This window comes from Cynocephalus volans, chromosome 1 (genome assembly GCF_027409185.1).
Source record: "Cynocephalus volans isolate mCynVol1 chromosome 1, mCynVol1.pri, whole genome shotgun sequence".
Lineage (NCBI taxonomy): Eukaryota > Metazoa > Chordata > Mammalia > Dermoptera > Cynocephalidae > Cynocephalus > Cynocephalus volans.
In genome coordinates, this window is record NC_084460.1 from 245,872,092 (window position 1) to 245,897,041 (window position 24,950).

The following is a 24,950-nucleotide window of genomic DNA, read 5'->3' on the forward strand; positions in this document are numbered from 1 at the left end:
TAAGCATGTTAATTGATACACAATAAAATAGTGCCAAAGAAAGAAACCTGGGTTCACTGTTTGGTTAATAGGGATATTTGCTTTGAATGTTTTAGGTATAACATCAGTGACTGTCTTTTTCTAGTAGAACTTCCTTGAACCCTCAGCCAATTTAAAGATATTAGTTTGTTTTAGAAATTCCAGAAACACAAAACACAGAAGAAAAACATCAACTAGAATGCTAACTTATAAAGCAACCAAGGTGCTACTGTACCTAAAGTTACATAAGTAATTTTTCACCAATAAAATACCTTTAGCTGGTGGCTCTTTTCGAGGAACAACTTTAGTGGGTGGTTTTTTTGGAGGGATGATTTTCTCAGTTATCTCAGGCCCTTCAAAGATATTAGTGTTTTGGTTTAGAATGAACTCTTGAAGTATTATGAAGCACTATGACTAAAATTAGTACAATGAGGACTCGCAAAATGATTTATTTATAGTTTTTGAATTTATAACACACCTACTTTTGAAAAAGATTTGGTTTTGCTAAATATCTATGTTGTAGCTTCATATACACTAAGCACACACACATATTCCTTCATCTTACATACATATTATCTACTCAAGATCAATCTTGGTGTCAAATAGTTTAAACTCATGATTAAAGTATTTCATTGGGTTTCTAATGTTCCAAAACGAGCACAAAATGTACTTTCGAAAGAAAGTTAGTTAGAGCAAGATAGAAGAATTTGTAGTATCTGCAGAATTCCCTATACCTTTAGGTGGAGCTTTGGGTTTTTCATATATTTCCACTTGTTCAGCTTCCAAAACTTCTACTACCCTATGGATTTTTTCAACTCTGTGTTCTTCTTCAAATCTACGTTTTTCTACTTTGATGAATTTTTCTATTTCATGGAACTCTTCTTCTTCAAAATATTCTGCAACTTCGTGGAACTCTTCTTCTTCGGGAACTTCTTCCACCTGTGCTTCCACAACTTCTAATTCCAGTCCTTCTTCTACTACTTCCTCTGGGGGGAAGGCAACTGATATTTTTTCTTCAAGCACAGTTCTCCCTGAAAGAGCATCTACTTTGAGAGATTTATTTTTTTAAGCATAGAAGAAACAAAGATGTAAATTCAAAATATACGAAAAAAAGAACTGAAAAAAAGGCTTGCATGCAACATACACGACAATCAAAGATCTTTCCAAAAATACCTTTAGCTGGGGGAACAGCTTCTTTTTTGGGCACAGAGACTTTCTTTTCTGAGATTTTCTTTTCTGGGACTTTCTTTTCTGGGACTTTCTTTTGTACTTCGGGCACTTTAAAGATACAGTTTTAATGTTTAGGACTGTCAAGAGCAAGCTTTTATAGACAAAAGATGTCAAAAACAATCAAGACAGACATGAAAGTCTTAATGAAAAGAGATAAACGAGGAAGTTTAGGTTTAAAAGAGATGTACCTTTGGTTGGGGGTGCCTCTTTTTTCGGAACAGGAACAGGTACTTTTTCCTCAGGAACTTTCTTTGGCACTTTAAAGATATTAAGCATTTTAGTTAGCTGACAATGCTCAATTTTAAACATGAAATAAAAACATCCGAAACAACATCAACATTACAATAATCAAAGTGTCTAAGAAGTCACTTGGTACTATTGGACACCAATTTCACAGGCAATAAGGATTCTTTCAAAAATCACTCATTTGTGCTAACCATAACCTTAAAAGGAGATATAGCCACAAAGAACTTGTGATGTTCTATTTTTTTCAAGTAGTGGGGTTTGCCAATATAGGCCTACTTCTTCTAATTTTAATTTGGTGAAGATTTTCATGAAGTGATTACCATCATAGAGTACTTAAGTTCTGACATGGTCCTCATGTTCTTTTTGGCACTGTTATATTTGCTGAGGAGTCTACTGTGATAGGACATAATCTAATTGCTTAAGAGCATTATCTGAAGCATTAACTAAATCAGGAAGCAATGAGAAACACACATTTTAAAATAACCTTGGATGCTTAGGCTAAATATCATAAAAGAGGAATGAGGCTTTTAAAAATAGTTATTATCCAAGCATTAGAATAGATTTTCTGTGTAAAATAATAAATATAGTAAAAATAATTATTATAACACGTAAGAAAATTCTACTTACGTAATGGAATATAATCTAGTAACAGAACATGGGGAACAGGGATTCATTTTTATGTACACAAATATAGAGAAATGTACTAGTACATTAAAATTCTCAGCTATTTAAAATAAGAAGCATCTAGAATAATTCACATGCACGCGCACACATACACACAATCACCTATTAACGTTCCGGAAAAGACTAAGGAAATGGAATGAGTTATATTTTTACTGATCCTTAATCAGTTTGCCATTTAAGTGACTATAAAAAAGCAGTGAGAGAAAAAACACATTTGCTTTTTAGAAAGTAAATTAATGGGAATTTAAAGAGGTTATTAGTCAGGAGTTGCTATACCTTTAGCTGGTGGTGCTTCCACTTTTTTAGGAACAGGAGTAGGTGCTTCAGGTACTGCTTTCTTAATCACTTCAGGTACTTAAAAAATATTTTATGGACATTTTGAAAAATGACATGCAATGAACAGAACAATAACACCCATATACCAAAAAAGTAAACAACACAAAATATTCATTTATTTAAAAAAGATATTAGCAACCTTAATGGTAAGAATATATATGGAGTAGTGGCTCTAGAGGTATGAAGGCTATTACTTAGAAATTCTATAAGCAAACATCATATCAATTATGCAAAAGAGTGTCATAGTCTTCAGGGATGAGTTAATTATTCTGAAAAGTGAACACTTTCACCACGGATATCAATTTTCTCCCACATTAATAGTGAAGATAAAATCAAATGTTGAAATCTATGAGAATGTATTAAAGTAGGGACAAATGAGAAAAATTAAAGCACCAATAACAGAAAAGCTATCTAATTCTTAGTTGTATTGCAGATGCAGTAGCAAAAGTTAGAGGGAAAAGGATACAGCTTCAGGTGCCAGTAATAATTAATCTTCCATTTATCATTGATACGATGTAAGAAAAATATACTGGTGAATAGCAGATTTAGATCAATTCCAAGAAAGATTTGGAACAAGCAGTTTAAAGTCCAACTTGTAAAAGCAGCTGTACCTCTAGGTGGTGTCACCTCCTCAACCTCTTCTATGATAGGTGGTTCTTCTGGGATCTCTTCTTCTGCAACAGGCTCTTCAAGCTCCTCAAACACTTTAAAAAGATTATTATTTGGTAAATCATTTTTACAATTCTTTTGCATGTTAGGCTAAAATGATATATCAAAACTGCTCAGCCTTCCAAATACTTGTGAAAACTCACTAGTCCTTAAAAAATCTACTAGGTATTCAAAATCTGTTAAGCCCTTTCCAGCATTTTAGAACTGGAAAGGGCCTCAGAGAATTTAGTTAAAATTATTATTATTTTTTCTTAATGGAGTGGAATTCTTTGAAGTTAGACAACCACTTAGGGGTAGAAGTCATATGTTTCTGTCCCAGTCACTCAAGCTTAACTGGAATTTTCCTTGGATAAGCTTATTCCACAATTGTCAACCAAGTCATATAACAGAAAACTTTCCCACAGAAGTTACAGTTTTCCTTTGAAAATTTTTATTAAAAAACAAATAACAAACAATCAGGCTAAATACGAAAGAAGGAGATTCAAGTTGTATTAGTTTGCCTGCTCAATTTTTATTAGGTAAATGATAATTTCTTTTGGAGTCTGAATATGTTTATTTCCTGGGGCAAAATGCGCATTTACCTCCTTCAAATATTAGACAATGGTAAGACAATGATGACTCTGAAATGCTATTTTCTTAGAAAGTCATCTACCTTCAGCTTGTGGAACTTCCTCTTCTTCTTCAGGGAGAATGATTCTTCTTTCTTCCACTTTCTTAGGTACCTCAGGAACTTAAAAGATAACGATTGTTTTAGGCACTTAAAGTGCAAGAGCCAAAGAAGAATACATAAAGACCCAGTTTCCATTTTCAACACAAGAGAGTGAATATAATCCACATGCACAAGACGAAGCATTGACATTTCACAGAATCACTTAATGAGAGAAGAATAAAGAAGCTTGTGGTTTAAGATTAAGGGTCCATTAAAGAGATACTCTACCTTTTACTGCTGGAGCCCCTACTTTTTAAAGAAATGCAATGAGTACTTCAGGGGCCAGTTTCTTAGCTACTTCTGGCTCTTTAAAGATACCTGTCTTTAGTATTACTATTTTTTAGAAACAACATATATAGAGAAACAACATAAGATACACCAACACAAAGCGGAAAAATTGACATAACACAAACGTGGGTGCAAAAGAGTAAATGTAAACGACAGACTATCCAATGCAAACATTTATGTTGAACGTCCTGTGTGGCTAGCAGCACAGTTCAGCATGGTGCAGCAAACACATCCCTGTTATGGGATGATGTACCTTTGGCAGGAGGAGCCACTGCTTTCTTAAGACCAAGACGAGGCACCTTCTTTTCTGGTTCAGGTTTCTTAGGTACCACAGGCACTTTAAAGATATTATGTTATTTTATAATTTCAGTCTCACAAACACAAAGACAATAGACATAGCAATAATATAAGCTGTGTAAACAAATACTGAAAAAAGGAAGTTTTGACATTCACAGGGGAAGGAAAGATATGGCAGTGTCAAATTTGCTTGGGAAGAGCAGTACCTGTGGCAGGTGGAGCCTCCTCTTTCTTGGGAATGACCACTTTCTTCTCTGGCACTTTCTTCTTAACCTCAGGCACTTTAAAGACATTCATGATAAGAAATTATTTTGAAGGACAAAGAAGACAGAAACCAATGAGTCCACACACAGAAAGACCAATGCAATGGTTGCTCAGGATAGAAACGTTAATGCAAGTAGGGAGCCCAGATGTTATGATGTGATTAGGATTTGTAGGGCAAAGGATCAGCAACAAATTTGATTATCAGAGGACAGATGCTATGCCTTCACCCACTTAGATTTCACTAATAATTCATTAAACCATTATCTATAAAGTATTTCTGAATTCTTGAAATCCAATAAAGGATCAGCTTTACTATTTCATTGATTATATCATTATGTAGCCTGGTGGAAGTGTTATGCTTATTTTAAGTTAGCACTGCCATGACCTTCTGCAGAAAATATTATTGAGCTTTAAGGCATAAATAAATTCATTATGTCCTGTACTATGAGCTGATTGAATATGTTAAATGTGGATACTATTCAATGATATTTTATGCTTTATTTTATTTTATCCTGATAATATCAGTCCCAGTGGGACTGATATTATCATCCCTATTTTATAGGAGAGGAACTTGAGGCTTAGACTCATTAAAGAACTTGCTCAGAGTATCACAGCAAGGTATCAAGCCATGGTTAAAATCAAAACCTGATGGGCTACCATTTGTACATACTTATCAGGAGACATAAACTATTACTGAGTGTTTTGATAAATACATTATCTTCCTACTTTCAGCTTGGTGTTACAAACGCACTTCATATAAACGGCTGAAGGATGAAATTTAAGAATATTTATTAATTATATTTTTCAGGTAAATTTTATCTGTTGATAATTTAGCTCTTTTTAAAACATCTTTATAAAATTATGATGTTTAGTAGAATTATAGGAAATCAGGTAGAACTTTTGTAGCTGTTTTGAGATAACACTTCCTTTCTTTGTTCTTAAATACTGCTTTCCTGAGCATTTTTAGAAGTAAAAATGTGACTGTCTGTTTTATAAATACAATTTTTCCTAAAATCCGGTTCTACCACAATTTATCTGGCGAAGCTATGGGTGAAGAATGTGTATTCACTTGAGGGAGGTGTACCTTTCGGTGGTGGTGGTGGTTCCACTTTTTTAGGAGCAGGAACAGGGATTTTCTTCTGTGGCACAGGTTTCTTTGGCACTTCAGGCACTTAAAAACATTTTAAGACATTAGAAACCACACGTAGAGTGTCGTAGATATAACAAAAAGACATATGAGAATAACATAACAAACAATTAAATAACATTTCACAGCATGAAGTTTGAAAAGAGATTCAGATAATTTATAAAAGACACACATTAATAAGAGCACACGTCTGGAATGCTTTCTAAGATTAAGACGGTAGACAACATAGAGAGTAAAAGCATTATAAACAAAATTGGAGATGAATAAAGAGATGGAAAAGCAGAATTCAGCACAAAAGAGGACTTGAGGGTTCCAAGAAGAGCTGCTATACCTGGTGCAGGTACTGGCACTTTAGGTTTAATTTCTGGAAGAACTTCTTCAGGTACAACTTCTTCTTCCTCAGGTATAAATTCTTCCTCCTCAAGAGGAACTTCTTCTTCCTCAGGAGGAACTTCCTCTTCCTCAGGAGGAAATTCCTCTTCCTCTGGTGGAATTTCCTCTTCCTCAGGAGGAACTTCCTCTTCCTCTGTTGGAATTTCCTCTTCCTCAGGCAGAGCTTCCTCTTCCTCAAGTGGAACTTCCTCTTCGGGAGCAATTTCTTCTTCAAATGGAACTTCTTCCCGAGGTAGAGCTACCGGTACTGGGACTGGCTCACGTTTCTTTGGCACTTTAAAAGTATTTATTTAATTGTACAAGCATCACTTTTATATAAAATATTCAATAACAATGAGACAACATGAAAAACAAATATTCTGTGGTTATAAAGTATCAATTGCTGTCAATATCAATATCACTGAGCATTGATTACAATGATTAGTTTTGCTATTGCCCTGGGTTCTGTCAGAGATGAATGTACCTTTGGGTGGCAGAGCTTCCACTTTTTTCAGGACGGGTGTTGGTTTCTTTTCTTCTGGGATGAGCTTCTTGGGCACCTCTGGCACTTTAAAGATATTATTTGTCTTTAAGAATGTGTTCTTTTACAAAGTCTTAGAGCAATGAATATGGAAAAGAATCACGAAATACCTGACATAATTCTAACAAGACAGACACTTTTTTAAAACATGTAATATTATGCAGGAATTTGCATGTGAATATACATAACTACGAGGTTTTTCCCCATGTACTTTAAATGATGAAATGATGTACCTTTCGCAGGTGGAGCCTCTACTTTCTTAGGAGCAGGAACTGGCACCTTCTTCTCAGGCACTGGCTTCTTGGGTACCTCTGGCACTTTAAAAAAATGATTTAGAGAAAAATTTTATACAACATAAAAATATTCAAAGCATAGGTTTAAAAAGATTAACATAAGGTAACAAAAGTATGACAAATAAATTCCAAGAAGCCTTTTATTTTAAAAGTAAAACATTTGTTTTCCCCAGAGAAATGATATCAAAGAGTTTCTTTCCTAAAGAGCCTATTATTGAGCCAACTAATTTTTTACTCATATTTAAATATGAAATAAAAAATTTCTGCAAAATTGTAAGTTCATGTACCTTTGGCAGGTGGAGCTTCCACCTTTTTAGGAACTGGTACTGGTACTTTCTCCTCTGGTACAGGTTTCTTGGGTACTTCAGGAACTTTAAAGACATCAAATAGGGTTAGTGACACATTTTTCACTGATAGATAAGAATGCAGCAATTTAAGGCCTTATTGAAGTGTTATAGATATTCTAACAATTTCACTTTAAGATTGAAAATAATAGTAGCCACAAAACAAAGGCCAGGAAATGCTCAAAAATTAAAATAAAAGGCACACACACACATACACACACAAACATGTACACACACAAACGTACTGGTGATAAAGACAACACACAATTCTGGGTAAATGATATTTTTGTCCATTTTGATATTGCAAAAATAATTTATTTTACAAGAACTTTTCACTAAAGAGGGGAGCCAAGCATTAAGCATGAGCATGCTTCAATGGCAAAATTTAGAGAGGAATATATGGTAGACTGTTCCTGTGACCAGTCGAGTAGTTCGTGTCTTGGCATTAATATTGTTAAAATTGTCATGGGAAAAGGACTGCTGTAGCTCACCAATTATACCACATGAGTAAATTATTACATTATTCCACTGATGGAGTATAAAGAGATGTACCTTTAGCTGGCGGAGCCTTCTCTTTTTTAAGAATAGGCACAGGAATTTTCTCCTCTGGCTTCTTAGGAACCTCAGGCACTTTAAAGATATTGTTTATTGTTAAGTTGTAACTACTAGTAACAACACATCCATATGGAGCACAATTAACAGACAGCAAGGCACACAAGGTTTTTACACTCAGAAGACAGTTAACTATTTACAGGCAGATTAAGCCTCCTGTATGCCCATCATATGAGTGGCTGTATACCTTTTGCTGGTGGGGCTTCCTTCTTTTTGGGAACAGGAATAGGTTTCTTCTCTTCTGGAACAGGTTTCTTGGGTACCTCAGGCACTTTAAAGATATTATTGAGAACATAATGTTTCAGAAAAGACATGCAATGTGAAAAAGCACTTGCAGAAATCCTACATCAGCATCTAAAATTGTCAGCTTCTACAATAAGGGGAATTTGGTCATCAGTGCTAAATACCCTCCAGAATCTGACCAAATCAGACACCCAAACTCTAAAGACTCTGCTTCATATCTCTTTGCAGGAGACATCATCTACCTTTTACTGGTGTCACTGGCACCACTTCTTCCTCACTTATGAGCTCCTCTTCTTCGTGGACGTATTCCTCCTCTTCAACAATATACTCCTCCACATGGGTTATGACTTCCTCTTCAAAGACAACCTCTTCTGGTTCAGGTTCTTTAGGCACTTTTGGCACTTTAAAGATATCATCTTTAGGTTGGACATTTTCCAATAACTCAGCAAAATTAAGACACTTTAGCAACATAAGACCATTAATAACAGAGGAAAGAATAGGCTTTATCTTTCCCACAAAAAAAACTTCACACATAGAACTGAACATGGATTTAACAGCAAAGAAGATGAACAACACATTAAAATGAGGGATATTAGGTACCTCTAACAGGTGCTGCTACTTCTTTTTTAGGGACAGGTACTTTTTCTTCTGGGACAACCCTCTTGAGCTTCATGGGCACTTGAAATATTAAATATAAGGAAATTTTATTGTCAGAAACAGGCCACTGAGCCAATGCTTGCTTTGTAGTACTTAACAGATAGAATAATTTTGTAGCTGGCTCTAATGTGATAGATATGAGATTCTTCATCTATAAGAAACTTTATGTTTTTCACAGAAAAGATGCTGAATCTCATAGAAATAAAAAATATAGAGAAGTACTCAAATAAGTGTGAGGTAGCAGAGCCCAAATGAGATGATGCTTAGTGCTCTCTGCTTATAAAAAACATCTTTTACTGAAAAGCCAACTTTACTCCGAGATAAGTATACTTTCTAAAATTGCAGGGAAATTACTTTGTGCTTAGTATAAGGCAGGGAAAAAATGACTAGACACTGAGTTAGCTCTTCTTTTTAAAATTTTCAATATGATCTTAGAATGAATCAACAGTTATTAAACTTTGGTGAATATTGTTATTACATCAACTTAGGTAAATCAGGAATATGCCAAATGTCAGATTTTTTACCAACAGATAAGAATGCGGCAATGTACGGACTTACTGAAGTATTATAGACATTCTAACAATTTCACTTTAACACTGAAAATAATAATAGCCACAAAACAAAGTCCAGGAAATGTACAAAAATTAAAATGAAGCGCGCGCACACACACACACACATACACACACACACACACACACACACACACACACACACAAAAAACATGTACTGGTGATTTTATATCCAAACATTCTGTTTCATATGTATTGTAGCCATTGTCCATAGGCTATGGATATATTTTGAAATAACTTTTCCTTCTAAAGATAACATTATCTTCTTATCCTGTATTTACAGATTTTTACATCCAACATCCTCTTGACAATTAATTTCATGAACACAAAACAACAAAATAAAGCAAAACATATCTACATTAATTTCAAAAGAGACATTTTAAAAGACCACAATCTAGAAAGGAAATTATTATACCTTTAGCAGCTGGTTCAGTCACCTGCTGTTTTTCACGTTTGGTAATTGAAATATGTATTTTTTCCTCAACAACTTTCTTTGATTCTTCAGGCACTTTAAAGATATTATTAAAGAGCATTAAAATCAACCCCGTGAATACTGTGTAATAAATACACATGACAAACTGAAATGTAAGACTCAGGACCAGAACAATCTACTCAGTAAAAACAGAGAACATCAGACTAGGTAGCAAGACACGATTACAGAACACAGGTAACAAAGTTGTTTTTGGTAGTTATCACTCTGTAATGTACCTTTTGGTGGTAGAGGTTTGAGTTTCTTAGGAATAGGCACTGGTACTTTTTCTTCAGGGACAGCTTTCTTTGGCACTTTAAAATATCAATATTAAGAGATTTAAAAACCTGAACCAGATTTCTCAAGAGTCATAAGAACAAAGAGTTAAGAAATACAATATACAACAATAATATTCCCAAACACACACACAATTTGTACACTGCCACTTCAACATTATATTTATAGTATGACAGACATGTAGGAAACAAAGGTCTCATAACCGATAATGTTTTTCTCATTCTACCTTTAGCTGGTAGGGCCTTTGGTTTTGTGGGAACCGGTTCTTCTTGGACAGGCTTTACTGGGACAGGTTTCCCGGGTTCTTTAAAAGTACATAAAAGGTATTTAATGTTAGACTTTAGAACATAAATAAAAACTAGATTCTATTCTTAAATAGAATCAAAAAATTAAAATAACATATATTTTATTTACTGTAGCCAAAGCCTCTAGAGGTGAGTAAGAATCAGAGGTCCAAGTAGAACAAATTCTAAAAGTCCAAAACAAACTTATATTGCCCTTTCCCCCTTACTATTTACTTCATTTAGTTCATTGTAACTCCTCCTTTCCCTTCTGGTAGACAAAATTGTGGCTAAAACTCCTCTCTTTATTATATTAGTTTTTTAATGCTGTCTGTAAAATTATGTAGAATGTTCTCAGAGTTAGGCTATGAAGCACCAGAAATTGAATAAATGAAATAAGAATGAATCATTTAAAAATTCCAACAGGAATTTATTCTTTGAGTAAAATAAACAAATTCGTTGGAACCAAACTATATGCCTGCCCATTTGATCTTCACTAGGTAAAACACAACTGCTTATGTTAGCCTTCTTGTCTGTCTTTACTTATCAACCAGTCATTGTCAAGTTTTGATGATGGAAACCCTCAGGGTAATATGTTTTCTCAATAGCTGATCATGCTTGATAATAATAAGCTTCAGAATAAGAGATGTTCAAAAATGTTTGATCATGTACTAGAATGATCATGGGCACCTGAAGATAAACTCCTAACCTTTTAGAGAAAGAAACTTAGGGGCATTTGCTATTTTGTGCATGAGTAAAAATGAGAGGGGGAACAGATTATTCCCAGAACCAAAGTTTAACAATAACCTTAAGATTTACAGAGATTTTTTTCTTAGAAATTATCCAAGAAAAAAATTCTCAATTTGCCAAATGAAACAAAGCTCTTTCCCAGTTTCTCTGGGCACACACATTTTCCCCCCATTCTCATGAAACTTGCATGTATTTAATGTGGCTTCAGGTAGGCAGTTTTGCTCATACCTGTGATATAGTCTTCCTGCTCTTTATACTCTTCATAATGTTCGAACTCACGTTCTTCATATTCTTCGTATTGGTCATATTCTTCTGTTGGTTCATACTCCTCAAATTCTTTATAATCATATTCTTCATATTCCTCATATTCCTCTTCCTGTTGTACTGCAACAGTTTCTTCTTCACGGGTGTAAGACCATTTTTTCTCTTCCATTACAGTTATTTCTAGAATAATATTGACAACAGGCAGCATTTTACTTGAAGCCCATTTAGGGATGATAATGACAATGTGCTTTGATTTCATTCCTTTGTGATGGTCTCATGCACTGGTTACAGGAGACCCTGTCCATCCTTTGCTGGTAGAGGTATCACAGTGTACTAATTCTAATGTCAAGTGTTAGTTCCCTGCCTTTAGTCAATAATAGGCCAATAAAGTATAACAGTCAAGTTGGCAACTAGCAGGCAAAGAGTCATATAGTTTCATGCTTCATATTATTTAATCAAAGTGCAATATACCTTTGGTGGGAGGAGGTTCTCTTTTTGGAACTTCAATGGCTACTTTTTCTTCTTTAATAGCTCTTTTCCTCAATTCAATCACTTTAAAAGAGCAATTATTAAAAGTGAATTGCAAGAGTCTGAAAATGTATGTGTTAAGAGAAATTTTGTACAAACAATCCAAGGGCAAAGACAACCAAAAGAGTGCCAGTTTAAACTTTTCATTTAAATGGCAAGAAAAAAGCAATAGATGTGGAAATAAACACGGTCTCATATACATATGAATTCTTTTTCCTAAGCTACTTAAGGCTTCAAAGATATTGAATAACTTTAGGAAGATCAATTAGTATTTATAAAAGTTAAATAAGACAATTAGACAGCATAAACAATGACTATCAAACGAAGGACAAACATTAGACAGAAACTTGTGTTACATAAATTGTTTCTTCTCCTTAATTCTAAGCTCTGCTGGCACAATGTAGAAATTCAGGATTTAAAAAATCAAAAATTTCATTAAGGATTGACACATAAAATAATATTAAGACAGATGAGTTTAGTATATGGATAAATAGACATGTTAGAAGGCAGATACAGTTTAAGGAAAGCTATCTACACTGTTTGGGGGGATTAAAAAAATAATTTCTGGTATCAGAAATGTTTAGTTTTGAAGTGATATGAAATGGCATTCTTATATTACTTACTTTATAATATGTATTTTAATTATCTTCTTTAACGACCTCAATTTCACTAGGTTAGTTTTAATAACCAGTTAATTATTTTGATCTTTTAAGAGAGTCAATGTACCTTTGGCTGGTGGCTCCTCCTCTCTTTTAGGTTTGAGTTTTGGAACTTTTTCTTCTGGGACAGCTCTCTTAGGTTCCTCTGGCACTTTAAAGACAGGTTTCACTTTAAAGAATTGTTTCCCTCATTCAAACCACAAAAAGGCAGTATACAGTAGTAACCCAAACATAAGAGATTTGGCATTTTCATTATTTCAAGCATAAAACACGAACTATAACGACAACAAAAAGAAACAGCCATACGACAACAAAAAGCAACAGCCATAACCTGTATCTTTGGTAAAGAGAATAGGGCAAGTACAATATTGTGTATATTGAAAGGGCAGATGTACTTCTTGCACTTGGAGGCTTCTCTTTTTTAGTTACAGTAGTAAAAAGTTTGTCTTCCTGGGTAATATGCATGTACCTCTCAATAACTTAAAAGATAGTTTTAGGATTAGGGATTCATATTACTTAACGTGGGCTTTTTAAAATATAGCCAGAAAGTACTGTGCTTTTAGAACAGAATTAACAAGGCACACACAAATAGTCATCACAATAAGGGACACAGTCCACCCAAAGACAAGGCAATAATACACCATTGCCACCAACATAAACCAATTACCTATATATAAAAAGTATGACCCAAAGGACAGCAGTAAGAGAAAGACAAGATGTGGGTTTCTAGTTTTTGTGCTGGGGGATTTTATTTACCTTTGGTTGGGGGAGGTTCTTCTATCTTAACCACTTTTGGAGGAACCCTTTTTTCTGGAACTGGTTTCTTTGGCTCTTCTGGAACTTAAAAGATATGAAGTAACACGGTCAAACATACAATATGAAATACACTAAACATAGGCACACTTATTTTCTTGTTAATATTATAAAAATTTGAAGAATGTATCAATTTAAGATAAAAAAGACAGATATTATTCAAGAATAAAGTACAATCCAGCATACCTTTAGCTGGTGTCACCTTTTCTTTTTTAGGAACCGCAGCAGGAACTTTCTTTTCTAGCACTGTTTTCTTAGGTGCTTCAGGAACTTTCGAAAGATTAAGTTTAAGAATATTAGTTTGTGCTACATAAGTGATATAGTTTTGGAGCTTAGAACTCACTTTTTGAAAAGATCACACATATACTCAAACATTAATGACTAACTCAGCAAAAATGTTCATACACACATGCTGACAGAAACTTAAACAGTTATGCAAACTACAGGCATTATTTTATCTGTTAAGATAAATGGTATCACATTTCTTTGAAAGAAATTGTACCTTTAGCTGGTGGAGGCTCCTCTATTTTAGCAGGAACTTTTGGTTTTGGTATAATTTTCTTCTCATGCTTCTCAGGCACTTGAAAAGATCATAAAATACACTTGTAGAAATGTCCAGATTTCTTTTCAATAAAAATGCAAGGAACCTTTTTATTAGACATGATATTTATCAGCATTTTCGGTACAGATGATAAGTTAGCTACAAGAGGGCACAAAGAAGGGACAAGACAACGTAGGGATAAAACTAATTTAAGAGTCGGTTATACCTTCGGCTGGTTCAGCTTCCACTCTCTTAGAAATAATGTGCAGCTTTTCTTCTACAACATATTCCTCAGGCTCTTCCATCACTTGAAAAACATCAATTTTAAAGAGGATAAATTGTAGTGTTTTTCGTGTTTAATTTTAGTTATAATTTATCACTTCAAGGAATAATAAAAATAACAAAAGTTTAACACTTGCCAAATATCTGATTGTTCCCATTTAAAATACTCAAAGAACATTTTAATCAAAGCATATGCCTTAATAAAGAATATGAGAAAGATGTTTTATTTATTTAATTTTCAAGTGTATCATAAAGACAATAATGCTTATATTCACAGGAAGACCAGGACCAGTACAAGACGAAAAAACCAATTCTAGGGGCTAAATGAACAAGAACACATGAATTTGAAAATAAGTTTCAAAAATAACAGAACACTCTAAATATGAAGGTAGCAGGGCAGAAACATATATTTGAGTATTTAAAAGTGAATTACAAGATATTTAAATTTTTTTTTCCAGTTTTGTAGGGCAGGTATGGTAGAAGAGAGAAGAGACTTCACATGATTTTTGAGCCTATATTTGTAAAGTTAATTGTAGAATGGAAAGGGCTAACTAAAAAGACATCTGCACTTTACACTGAAAGCAAACCTAACGGGCCACCCATCTTTTCCCTAAAACTTTTGGGACCAATGAAAACATAAGAATATCATAGAGTGTCTCTCCTTTTAACTCTCTTAGAACTTTAGTCCGAAGTACTGAAGGCACTTGATAACATATACTGTCAATCAGACCCATACAATGAGACTTTCCTTATGCATATGTTAAGTCTGGTTTTCTAAACATTTCTAGAAGGAATGCGGCCCTCTTCAAATTCACCAGACTCCTGACTTATGCCCAGCACCATGGCCTCTTCCACAACTGAACCAGTAAGCTTCCTCTTAAGAGTCACGTCCCATATTGCTCCATTCCAAGACATTCTATTAAGAGTGCACATTTTGGGTTTCACATAGACTTTTCTTCCAAATGAAGACAGAGGGCTAGGGGAACCACCATTAGCCAGAGATCTACTGAGGGCATCTAAATGTACTACAATATATTTATCTTCTCATTGGGAAGAGTTAATTTGTTAAGAAACACTGATTTCCCTTTAAAGCAGAGTTACATAAGAAACGTCCTAGGAAAGTTTTTTTGGACATATTGCTTTAACTAGAATTCTGGATTTGGGCAGGAAACCTAGTGGTGTCTTAATTCATTGAAATTAAGTCTAGTCTAAATAAAGTTCGTTGGTTCGATCCTTAAGAAATGATAAAGAACTAGTATTATAGGTAACGGGAACATCTGAACAACAAAGTCAGTCTGACCAGAGATACGTAATTGTTTTCTCCATATGTGAAATACAAAAAGCCCTATGTGTTCAGTGTTTCAGACTCAGAAATAGGGCCTTGACTTCTGGAGTGGAATGAAGTAATATATTTTCTTGTTCATTTTTCAACTGTGAGTCAGGAAACATCAGTGATTTGTGCAATCAATTTAATGGGATGTGACTTGCATTTTTTAAGTGAATAGGAAAGAATAGGATAGAGTGGAGTAAAATAGAACAGAATAGTATAGAGTAGAATAGAATAGAATAGATTGAAGTATATCACATTGTAAGGGTAAATATTGTTTAATAAACTTTGTTTCAGATATGTGTGTATGTGTGTGTGCACTCACATACATGTGTGTGGAGTTATAATATAAAATATATTACTGTCTGTGGATTATGGTTTAAAAAATGTTTGAGAAATACTGTTTAGAAATTAGACTGCCAAGGTGAAGTTTATGCTAGGCCACTATGCTGAAGCCAAGACCTCTCTAATGAAAGGATATATGTATATGGAGATACCTGCCCCCATTCATTACATGTAAGTATGAATCCATTTCCATATAGCCATGGAAGAAGGAAAGGACAAGAAGTATCTTGGATGTTTGGTTTTGTGTAATGCTCCCAAATCTTATGTTTTGAGTAAGAGATACATCTAATGAGGTCAGTAGATGTTTACTGAATTTATGTCACTTTTTTTATTAGTCTGATAAACAATCTGTGAAAAAAAACATTTCATCAAGACTCCAGGTCATCTCCAGCTTTTTTTGCACTGTTTACCTTCATATTCTGTGATCTCCACTTCCTCCTCCTCCTCTTCCTCTCTTTCCTCTTCTCTGTAAACTGAAATGGACACTTGTTCCTCTTCTTCTGAATAACTCCATTCCTCCTCTGCAGATATTTTAAAAGATAAGGTTTAATTAAAATTCGGCCTGCTGAAGTACTGGTAACAGCCATGTGTTCACTCCAGATGGATAATGGTTCTTCTATCTGCTTAGAGCATAGCTTCACAGTACTTCACAATGAGAAGTGGGGAGCTGATTCCAGATGAAGGGACAGGACAGCCCAAGACTGAGAAGGATATTCGAATTATGTCCACGTGTGGCCACTTTCAAAGTTTTTACATTTTCAGCACCCCATTCACTTTCTTAGAATGACTCAAGACCAATGTAGACACAAAAGACTCAGTCCCAGAAGGCTATATTCTGTCATACCAATATAAGGGGAAATGACTGATAAGGACAAGTTCTATGGGAAGCATTCAGAACTGGAAAGAAGAAAAGGCTTCGAGGAGACACACACAAACTCATTGTGCCTCTCACTTCTGATTATATACCTTCATGCCGCATGACTTCCACTCTTTGAGGAACTGTGACGGATAGCTTTTCTCCAGCAACAAATCTTTTTTCTTCTACGACAGTTTTCTTAGAAACTTCAGCTTGAAAAAGCATTAAGGTTGAAGTTTTAAAATTGAGAATTTTTGACAAATCTCTCTCCTTAGAGATTGGGGAAGATTTGCACAGCACAACACTTTGGTTAGTAACACGAGAAAACAAGTTGCATATCAAGAGTAAATACACACAGAAGTTCTACCAGAAGCAAGACAGAGGGTCAGGACGGGAAGAGACCAGACAGAAACAGCAAGAATTCACAGGCTAAAAGATTTTTGTCAGAGGATTGGGACAAATCCTACCTCGGGGAGGAGGAGCTTTCTTAGTGACAGGAACTGGCACTGGAACTTTCTCCTCTGGAACACGTTTCTTAGGCAGAGCTAGCACTTTAGAAATATTATGTACTTTTAGAACTTCCATTTATCTCATTGAAGCCCAACACAAAACACAGATATACACCCACAGTGCACTCGTATCACAAAACTAACAAAATTATTGTTTGGCTTGGAACATAATATTATATATAAAGATGGTTCTTGAAAAGATGGAGAGACAATACCTTTTGGTGGTGGAGCTTCTTCCTCTCTTTGAGGAACAGGTCTTTTTACTTCGGGAACTTTCTTCTTTGGTATTTCTGGCACTTAAAGGATAGTATAATTTTAAAATTCTCAAAAGGGCAAAAATAAATGAGCAACATAAACTGGCAGGACCATTAAAGAAGACATGCAATTAAAGAAGCTTGGGGAGACAGGTTATTTCACGGAAATGGGATTTAGTACCTGCTGGCGGTGGAGATTCCTCTCTTTGAGTAACAATGGTTATTTCTTCTTCTGTGATAACTCTCTTCTGTACTTCAGGAACTTGAAAAGACATTTTTAGAATTGTCTTTATATTTTTTAAAGTAGTTAATGTACAGTTATCTTGTAAGAAAGTAGACACGTGGACAGACACTTTTGTTGAATTCTCACTCATCATAAAACATTCATTTTGAATTAAACTAATCCAATTAACAGACAAACACAAAATGTTTGCACTCAGGACATGAAAATAGGGCTTCTGTACTAAGCAAGTCACTGTACCTTTAGCTGGAGGCGCTTCCTTTTTCTTTGCAACAGGAACAGGAATCTTTTCTTCAGGAACAGGTTTCCTTGACACCTCTGGGACTTAAAGTTTTTAAAACAAAATGTTACTTCAGACATATATCACTTTTATGAATGGATATAGGCATGTTCATAAATATTTATATAGTTTGTCAGTGGTGTTATAGATTATGCATCAGCAAAATAATGTGGAAAATTAAATTATAAATGTTATAAAGATCACAATATAATAAATGTCACAAATAATGTTTTAGAAGCATTTAGACAATTAAAAATGAAGTATGTAACAGAAGGATGTATACAGAATTCATCCTATATTTATTTATGTATTGATATGCTTTGCTAAAAACAGTCAGTGATTGCCCAAACAATATAGAGTGTAGATATAGTACGTAGAAAAACCTCTCTCAGCTTTGTATTAAGAAATGGAGAACACAGTGGTAATGGGTTTAATTTGTCTAAGACTATTTTAGACAAAGAAGTCTTAGAATAGTTGTATCTATATAACCTCCTTCCCCCCCGCCCCATTTTTCTTCTGATTTTTTTTTTCTGGTGTGCCTGTAATATATTCAAACCTCAGGAAACACTTATTCTAGAGTAGGTCTCTCAATCTGATACCCATATGTCAATAGCTTTGGTGAGTTCTTTGTGCAAAATTTTGTGGGTATGTGCATATGTGCTTTTCTCTAAGAGGCTCCATAATTTTCAGCAGTGTCTCTGACCTAGAAAAGGTTTACAGTGGGTTTAATCTATCCTAAGCATTGATGATGTTGACTTTTTAATTGGAAGATGAATTTTAACAGCCTGAATTATTGTCAATAATTGTTCCCATTTTAAATAACATATTGGCAGCTTTTGTGAAATGCTGAACCTCTACACTTGTGTTTGTAATATCTTGGTGTAATTATATAAATACACATTTATATATGTATATACTATGTTATATATTCATGCAGTGTTTATTGATAAATACATTTTACTATGTGTATTTGTTTTTATGGATAAATGAGAGATACCTCTGTATTTCCTTCAGGGATGATCAAGTACCTTTGGTATTAGTATCAGTTTTACTAATATGACTTTTGTATGTAATGATTAGATAATCAAAACTCATTTTTTAAGCATTTGATTAAAAACAAAAAAACCTCCAGAATTCGGAAAGAGTCAAAAGCCAAAAGAGAGGAGGCAGATTGAAACACTGGGAAATCAGGTAAAAGGCAACACTGTTCAAAATGTATGATTTCATAGTCTTGTTTCTCCTCAACTGGACGATGTCGAATCCGTGCTGCACCTCTCTATAACTGACCAGACGTGTGCGGTTGTGGCTTCATTGCCTCAATAACGTAGTGTCTCTTATCACCAACCTCCCCCCTCCCCAAATAAACAAAGCAAGGGGTTAACAATAAAACACAGCAGCACACGTGAATTCAAACATACCTATGTGAAAGACACTCTAACTAATTTGGTAATTGCAACATTTATGGCAAACACTGAAGTTCAATAAATGTCTCAACAAACATGGTAAAAGTAAATGTCAAAAATCTATATGTTCCTCATTGTTGAAGACTTGCCATTACCAACTTTTAAAAGAGTGGCAGTTATGAGCGGTACTGTGGACATCTTCGTCTAGTCAGCACTCGGTTCTGCCAAACACTCCAGGTGTCACGGCCTGCCTCCATCTCTTCACAACTCACTATGGTGTTTTTATTAACAAAAAGTAGAGGACGGGCGAAAGAGTTTTTTCTAGAAACATGTCCGTAGAAGAAGAGTTCCACAAATATTTCTTTCTCGGAAAGATATTAAAAATTTAAGATGGCAGTTTGGTATCCTTACTTCTTTTAATAACGCTTTTTGGTGGTGCCTTAGGAAGATTCAGTATCATGAATAATTTATGTCAAGAGTACAGCCCCGAAGCTGACAAACATTAAAAACACAGGAAGCGTGGAAAAGAGACAAAATGGAAAGACAGCATAGTACATACAAAGACAGCATAAAGCAAAGGGCTGGCATTTGGGGCAAGGGGTCTTCCCATCCTCAGCTCTGGCGTACCTTTTGGTGGAGCGGCAGGTTCCTTCTTAGGTACAGGAACTGGCTTTTTCTCCTCTGGCACAGGTTTCTTGGGAACCTCAGGCACTTTAAAAATATCATTGTTGAAACAGTTGAATATTCTAGTCTCCTTCTGAGACATTTAAGATTACGTTAAAGCACAAATTCTCAGTAAGAGTGTAAGAATTAGCAAGTAAGGTAATATGCTCTACTTGTGATAGAAATAAAGGCTACATACGTCAATACCACATAGACATTACATACATTACATGAAGCAAAGACCCAGTTGGCATGGACTGGAATCTGAAAGTGTTACTGATACATGTATAACACATTGCCACAAATTAATGAAATCCACACACACAGAATTAAATACATTACAAATGGTTTACAGATGCTTATTTCTTTGATACATAGATCTCATAGAAAAAGATACAAGAAGACAGATGCAAAGAATTATTTTTTCGAAAATATTATTCTACCTTTGACTGCTGGGGGTTCCACCTTTTTAGGGACAGGAACAGGGATCACTTCTTCTGGAACTGGTTTCTTAGGTGGCTCAGGGACTTTAAAAGAAATGTGCCGTTTTGAGCAATTGTGCATTTTGACAAGGCATACGTTGCAAGACAGAATTAAAATAAAAAGTAGACATTCCTCTTTCACACCAATTGAATGCAAGAAAACTATGCATTAGAAACAAGGGTAAATGGAGATGGCCAAATGACTAATTAGAAAATGTAATTTCTGTCACCTTCAACTCCAGGAGCCTCTACTTTCTCAGGAACAGGAAAGCGCTCCCCTTCCTCACAGCTGTCAGTGCCTGCCTGTTCCTGAGACCACCTTTTCTCAAATATCAGTAACTGTGAAGATAATTTTCTAGCAACTTTTCTTGTACAAGGCAGTTGTATGAGATCAATTTCATTAGATTGTATTAAATATTGTTTGTATCTTAAATGTTTAACAATTTGGCTGTGGGGGCTGGGGTGCCGGAGCCTTGATTGATAGTGGTTGCCAACTTCTGATTTCCATGGTGGTGTAAATACTCCCACCCTGGCTACCCATGTGATATCATTGTTGCGGACTTGGAAGAGATGCACAGTAGCACATTATATAGTATTTCCACTGCACAGGTACAACATATGGAAGCGACCTCAGAAACATAGATAACAGTAAAATGCAGTAAAATAGGAAGCAACGAGTTTTGTGTATTTATTAACATTTTAAAAAATATAATTTATTTAAGTGTAAGCTTACATAATTTAATTTTTAACAATGGTTGTGTCAATCCACTGGCTGGCAAAATTCCCGAAAATTAAACCACATGCACTGGTGAGCTGGTATGCACTGGCTCCAGGATATTGTATTTGCAAATAGCTGGTCACTAGAATGTGAGCTCCCTGTGGCAGGGGAGAGAGCCTGCCATAACTTTCATTTCTCTCTCCTGCGCCTTCCTCAGGGTCTTCCTATTACTCCACAACGTCTTTCGTCCATAGTGGCTATAGGTCTGCTGACCGTGCGACTAAATCTATTATTTGGTATTAACAGTCAGATGTTTACCATAGAATTTAAACCAACTCTTAAAAGATTTCAAACTAGAATGAATTACTAATACCTTTAGGTGGTGGCTCGATCTTTTTGGAAACAGCAACATGAATTTTCTCTTCAGTGATAGTTTTCTTTTGTACCTCGGGGACTTTAAAAAATGGACATTTTAATCATTGAGATGCCATGTTATGGATGGTTATAATTTACAAGAATACCAAAATAAATTAAAACAGAGACAAATATGAAATGAAAAGGATGAAGAATTATAAGGAGGCAGAAATGCCTGTGTAATCACAAATTCAGTAAGAAGAGGGAAAAAATTCCATCTAAAACCCTTCCATTTGAGTTCCCAAATTCCAATTTGCCTTATACCTGTGACTGACACCTCTTCCTCTGTGTGAGAAGCAAAGAACGTCTTTTCTTCTGAAATAACCATCTTCTTTGTATGCACAGCTGGTACTTTAAAGAAAGTATTTCACATTAATATTTCTTTTTCTAGGGCAAGACATCAGATTGAACACATAGATCATACACTATACTTATGTCTTTAGACACAGAATGAGTGGGTTAAGATGATAGCTTGAGAACAAATTCAGTATTGACAAGAAAACAAATCATGTTTTGATCTATAGGGACAAACAACTCATGCAGCCTTTATCAAACATTATTCAATGAGAATCAAATAGACACAACTTCTTCACACACAATGCGGTGCTTTTTCAAATCCATTAGAGTCTATTCACATAAATGAGAGGATGGGGAATATTATATGCTATGGAATGCATTGGATAGTAAAGTTAGAAGACTACTCATTAAACACAAAAGCTTCCTTAAATTAAAAAATATGTAATTTTAAAGCAAAACTAAAAACAAAATAGAGAATGTTATTATTTACTTAAATTTTATGTATGTACAACTCAACATAAAATGTGTATTATATAAAAAAGTGCTTTTTTGGGTGGTGATTTGTGAACTATTTAGTAATATATGTATACATATCCATATGCATAAATAAAAATTTTAAAACTTGTAGCTGAAAGACAAAGATGTATACCTTTCACTTCAATAACTTCTTCCTGTACTGGAGTCCGGGAAGGTTTTTGTGGAACAATCTTCTTTGAAACTTCGGGTACTTTAAAAATATGTACAAATATATTTGTATTGTGAAGAATATTGCTTCGCACAAAATTTAAAAATATTTTAGTTTAGAGGATTATATAAGTAACTAACACATGAGTATATATTAGTAAACACACTACTTGTGTATACTGTACTAGAAATGCTTTAAATGATAATACCTTTAGTGACTTGAACTTTTTCTTCCTCCATTCTTCGAGCAGTCTTTTCAATTTTTTCAACTACTGGCTTCTTTACAACTGCAAGCATTTTAAAGAAATTGCAGTACTTTTAGACTTTCTATTAAAATTCTCTCTCTCTCTCTCTCTCTCTATGCATACATATGTACACATAAATATGCATACGTTATGAATAATTTTTTTTAGAGAGAGACAAGTTTGGTGCTCTAAACTTTAAGCACAAGTTTCTCTGCTTGACATATTTTGGTGATATGTATTTTAAATTTACTATAACAATCATTTTTTTTCATTAAATGAATTAGATGTAAATTCTTAAGAAAAAAATTCATTGATACAACAAAGCTTAGAGAAGAAGTTGTGCCTATTGGATTGAACTGGTGATTTATGCAGCTTTGCCAAACAAGCCATGATAATGATGTTGATGCTCTGATCTGTTTAAATAATTCTAATGACATACCTTTAGGAGGAGGTGCTTTCTTTTCAGGCACTTTTGCTGGAATTTTTCTCTCTTTAATAAAAACACAGGTATAAGAAGAAATGCTTAGGTAGACAAGCTCTAACAGGTTGTATTAACTGCAAATGAGGTAAGTTAAGGATAGTATATAGTTGTGTGAGGGATTGTATTTGGGATCGATATTGCTGACATCATTCCTAGTGCTGGGTTTTGAAACAGATCAAGCAGACATGCAACAAGGCAGTGAAAGTAAAACTTGAACTTCTGCATTAGAAAACAGCACTTGGAATTTAGTCTTAGTAATGGGACTAAATGATTCAGTTTATAATGTCAAAGTAAGTTGGAAGAAAATGACTCTTTTAAAGACTAAGTTTGTAAAAGTTTCTAATCAAAAAAATCTAAATTATCATTTCATCTATTTCATATGAATTGCAAATCAGATTTACAACACTGAAAATATAATGAACTGAACAAAAATGAGGAAAAGAGGGGGGAATGTCACCCCGTGTATACAGACCTTCGTAGATCTCCTTTTGAACGTGGATCACTTCTCTTTCTTTGTACGCCTCCTCCCACTCCTCCTCCCCTTCGTCATAACCTTCCTCTCTCTCATAGTATTCTTGACCTTCTTCAAAATCTTCTTCCCACTCCTCGTGAACTTCCCTTTTAGCTTCTACCCTGGTCTCTTCGTACTCTTCCTCTGGCTCTTCATAATAAGGTTCTTCAAACGGCTCCGTGTATGGTTCCACTTCCAGCTCATCATAAGGTTCTTCCAAAGATTCTATGTACACTTGCCTCTCCTCGTAGACTGCTTGCTTTCTCTCGTACACGGCTTCTTTCTCTTTCTGAACCTCCTTCTTTCTGGTTATGGTTGTTATTTTTACTTCTTCAGCCTTAGAGGACACATCAATAATTTCAGGAGCTGGAGGGAAGAAAGGAAGGAAGGAAAATAGAAAGAAAATGTTAGCATATTAATTAAATCTATTTAACTGTTTCACTCAATGGAAATTTATGTAGTCAAACAATGTCAGTATCTCAGATCTCAGTCCTATATTGATAATTTGTGATTTTTTTTTTTTTGTATTGATTCCATTTACATTTTTGGCTGTGGAACACGATAGAGTATGAAGATGCACTCTGCTCTTGATATGAGGATTTTTCCAGTGTGAAAAAAAATGAATTCAATAAATATTATCAAATGGACGCAACTTCCATTGTTCTATGACAGTTCCAGTTGGCAGAACCCCTAGTTTCTTCCCATGTAATATTTTAATATTTGATAATTTTATGGAATTTATATTTAATGTTTCTGCAGTTAACCTTTTTTAAAAGTTCCAGTTATTCTTTCGAACACATTTCTAATTTTAAACCTATATTTTTGACCATGGAATAT

General features: G+C 34.6%; 1 protein-coding gene across 22 annotated transcripts in view; it reads right to left on the bottom strand.

Moving 5' to 3' along the window:
• Positions 1-24,950, bottom strand: part of TTN (titin) — a 268,315-nt gene that overhangs the window by 135,610 nt on the left and 107,755 nt on the right. For 20 of the 22 annotated variants that reach the window (XM_063115514.1, XM_063115645.1, XM_063115612.1 and 17 more), the window contains exons 110-151: positions 24,075-24,479; positions 23,561-23,611; positions 23,086-23,163; positions 22,842-22,919; positions 22,160-22,246; positions 21,855-21,935; positions 20,725-20,808; positions 20,246-20,329; positions 18,176-18,259; positions 17,876-17,956; positions 17,656-17,736; positions 17,399-17,482; positions 17,042-17,143; positions 16,486-16,596; positions 14,348-14,428; positions 14,083-14,160; positions 13,767-13,850; positions 13,524-13,607; positions 12,835-12,918; positions 12,052-12,132; positions 11,545-11,760; positions 10,512-10,589; positions 10,228-10,302; positions 9,935-10,027; positions 8,894-8,971; positions 8,536-8,694; positions 8,238-8,321; positions 7,991-8,068; positions 7,382-7,465; positions 7,035-7,118; positions 6,745-6,828; positions 6,220-6,555; positions 5,826-5,912; positions 4,684-4,758; positions 4,434-4,517; positions 3,836-3,913; positions 3,126-3,218; positions 2,455-2,532; positions 1,437-1,505; positions 1,192-1,296; positions 753-1,049; positions 291-371 (exon numbers count right to left, since the gene is read on the bottom strand). In XM_063115514.1, coding sequence (XP_062971584.1) covers positions 291-371; positions 753-1,049; positions 1,192-1,296; positions 1,437-1,505; positions 2,455-2,532; positions 3,126-3,218; positions 3,836-3,913; positions 4,434-4,517; positions 4,684-4,758; positions 5,826-5,912; positions 6,220-6,555; positions 6,745-6,828; positions 7,035-7,118; positions 7,382-7,465; positions 7,991-8,068; positions 8,238-8,321; positions 8,536-8,694; positions 8,894-8,971; positions 9,935-10,027; positions 10,228-10,302; positions 10,512-10,589; positions 11,545-11,760; positions 12,052-12,132; positions 12,835-12,918; positions 13,524-13,607; positions 13,767-13,850; positions 14,083-14,160; positions 14,348-14,428; positions 16,486-16,596; positions 17,042-17,143; positions 17,399-17,482; positions 17,656-17,736; positions 17,876-17,956; positions 18,176-18,259; positions 20,246-20,329; positions 20,725-20,808; positions 21,855-21,935; positions 22,160-22,246; positions 22,842-22,919; positions 23,086-23,163; positions 23,561-23,611; positions 24,075-24,479 — 4,479 coding nt within the window. The remainder of the gene's footprint in view (positions 1-290; positions 372-752; positions 1,050-1,191; positions 1,297-1,436; positions 1,506-2,454; positions 2,533-3,125; positions 3,219-3,835; positions 3,914-4,433; positions 4,518-4,683; positions 4,759-5,825; positions 5,913-6,219; positions 6,556-6,744; positions 6,829-7,034; positions 7,119-7,381; positions 7,466-7,990; positions 8,069-8,237; positions 8,322-8,535; positions 8,695-8,893; positions 8,972-9,934; positions 10,028-10,227; positions 10,303-10,511; positions 10,590-11,544; positions 11,761-12,051; positions 12,133-12,834; positions 12,919-13,523; positions 13,608-13,766; positions 13,851-14,082; positions 14,161-14,347; positions 14,429-16,485; positions 16,597-17,041; positions 17,144-17,398; positions 17,483-17,655; positions 17,737-17,875; positions 17,957-18,175; positions 18,260-20,245; positions 20,330-20,724; positions 20,809-21,854; positions 21,936-22,159; positions 22,247-22,841; positions 22,920-23,085; positions 23,164-23,560; positions 23,612-24,074; positions 24,480-24,950) is intronic. The other 2 variants (XM_063115522.1, XM_063115619.1) reach the window with 2 other exon arrangements.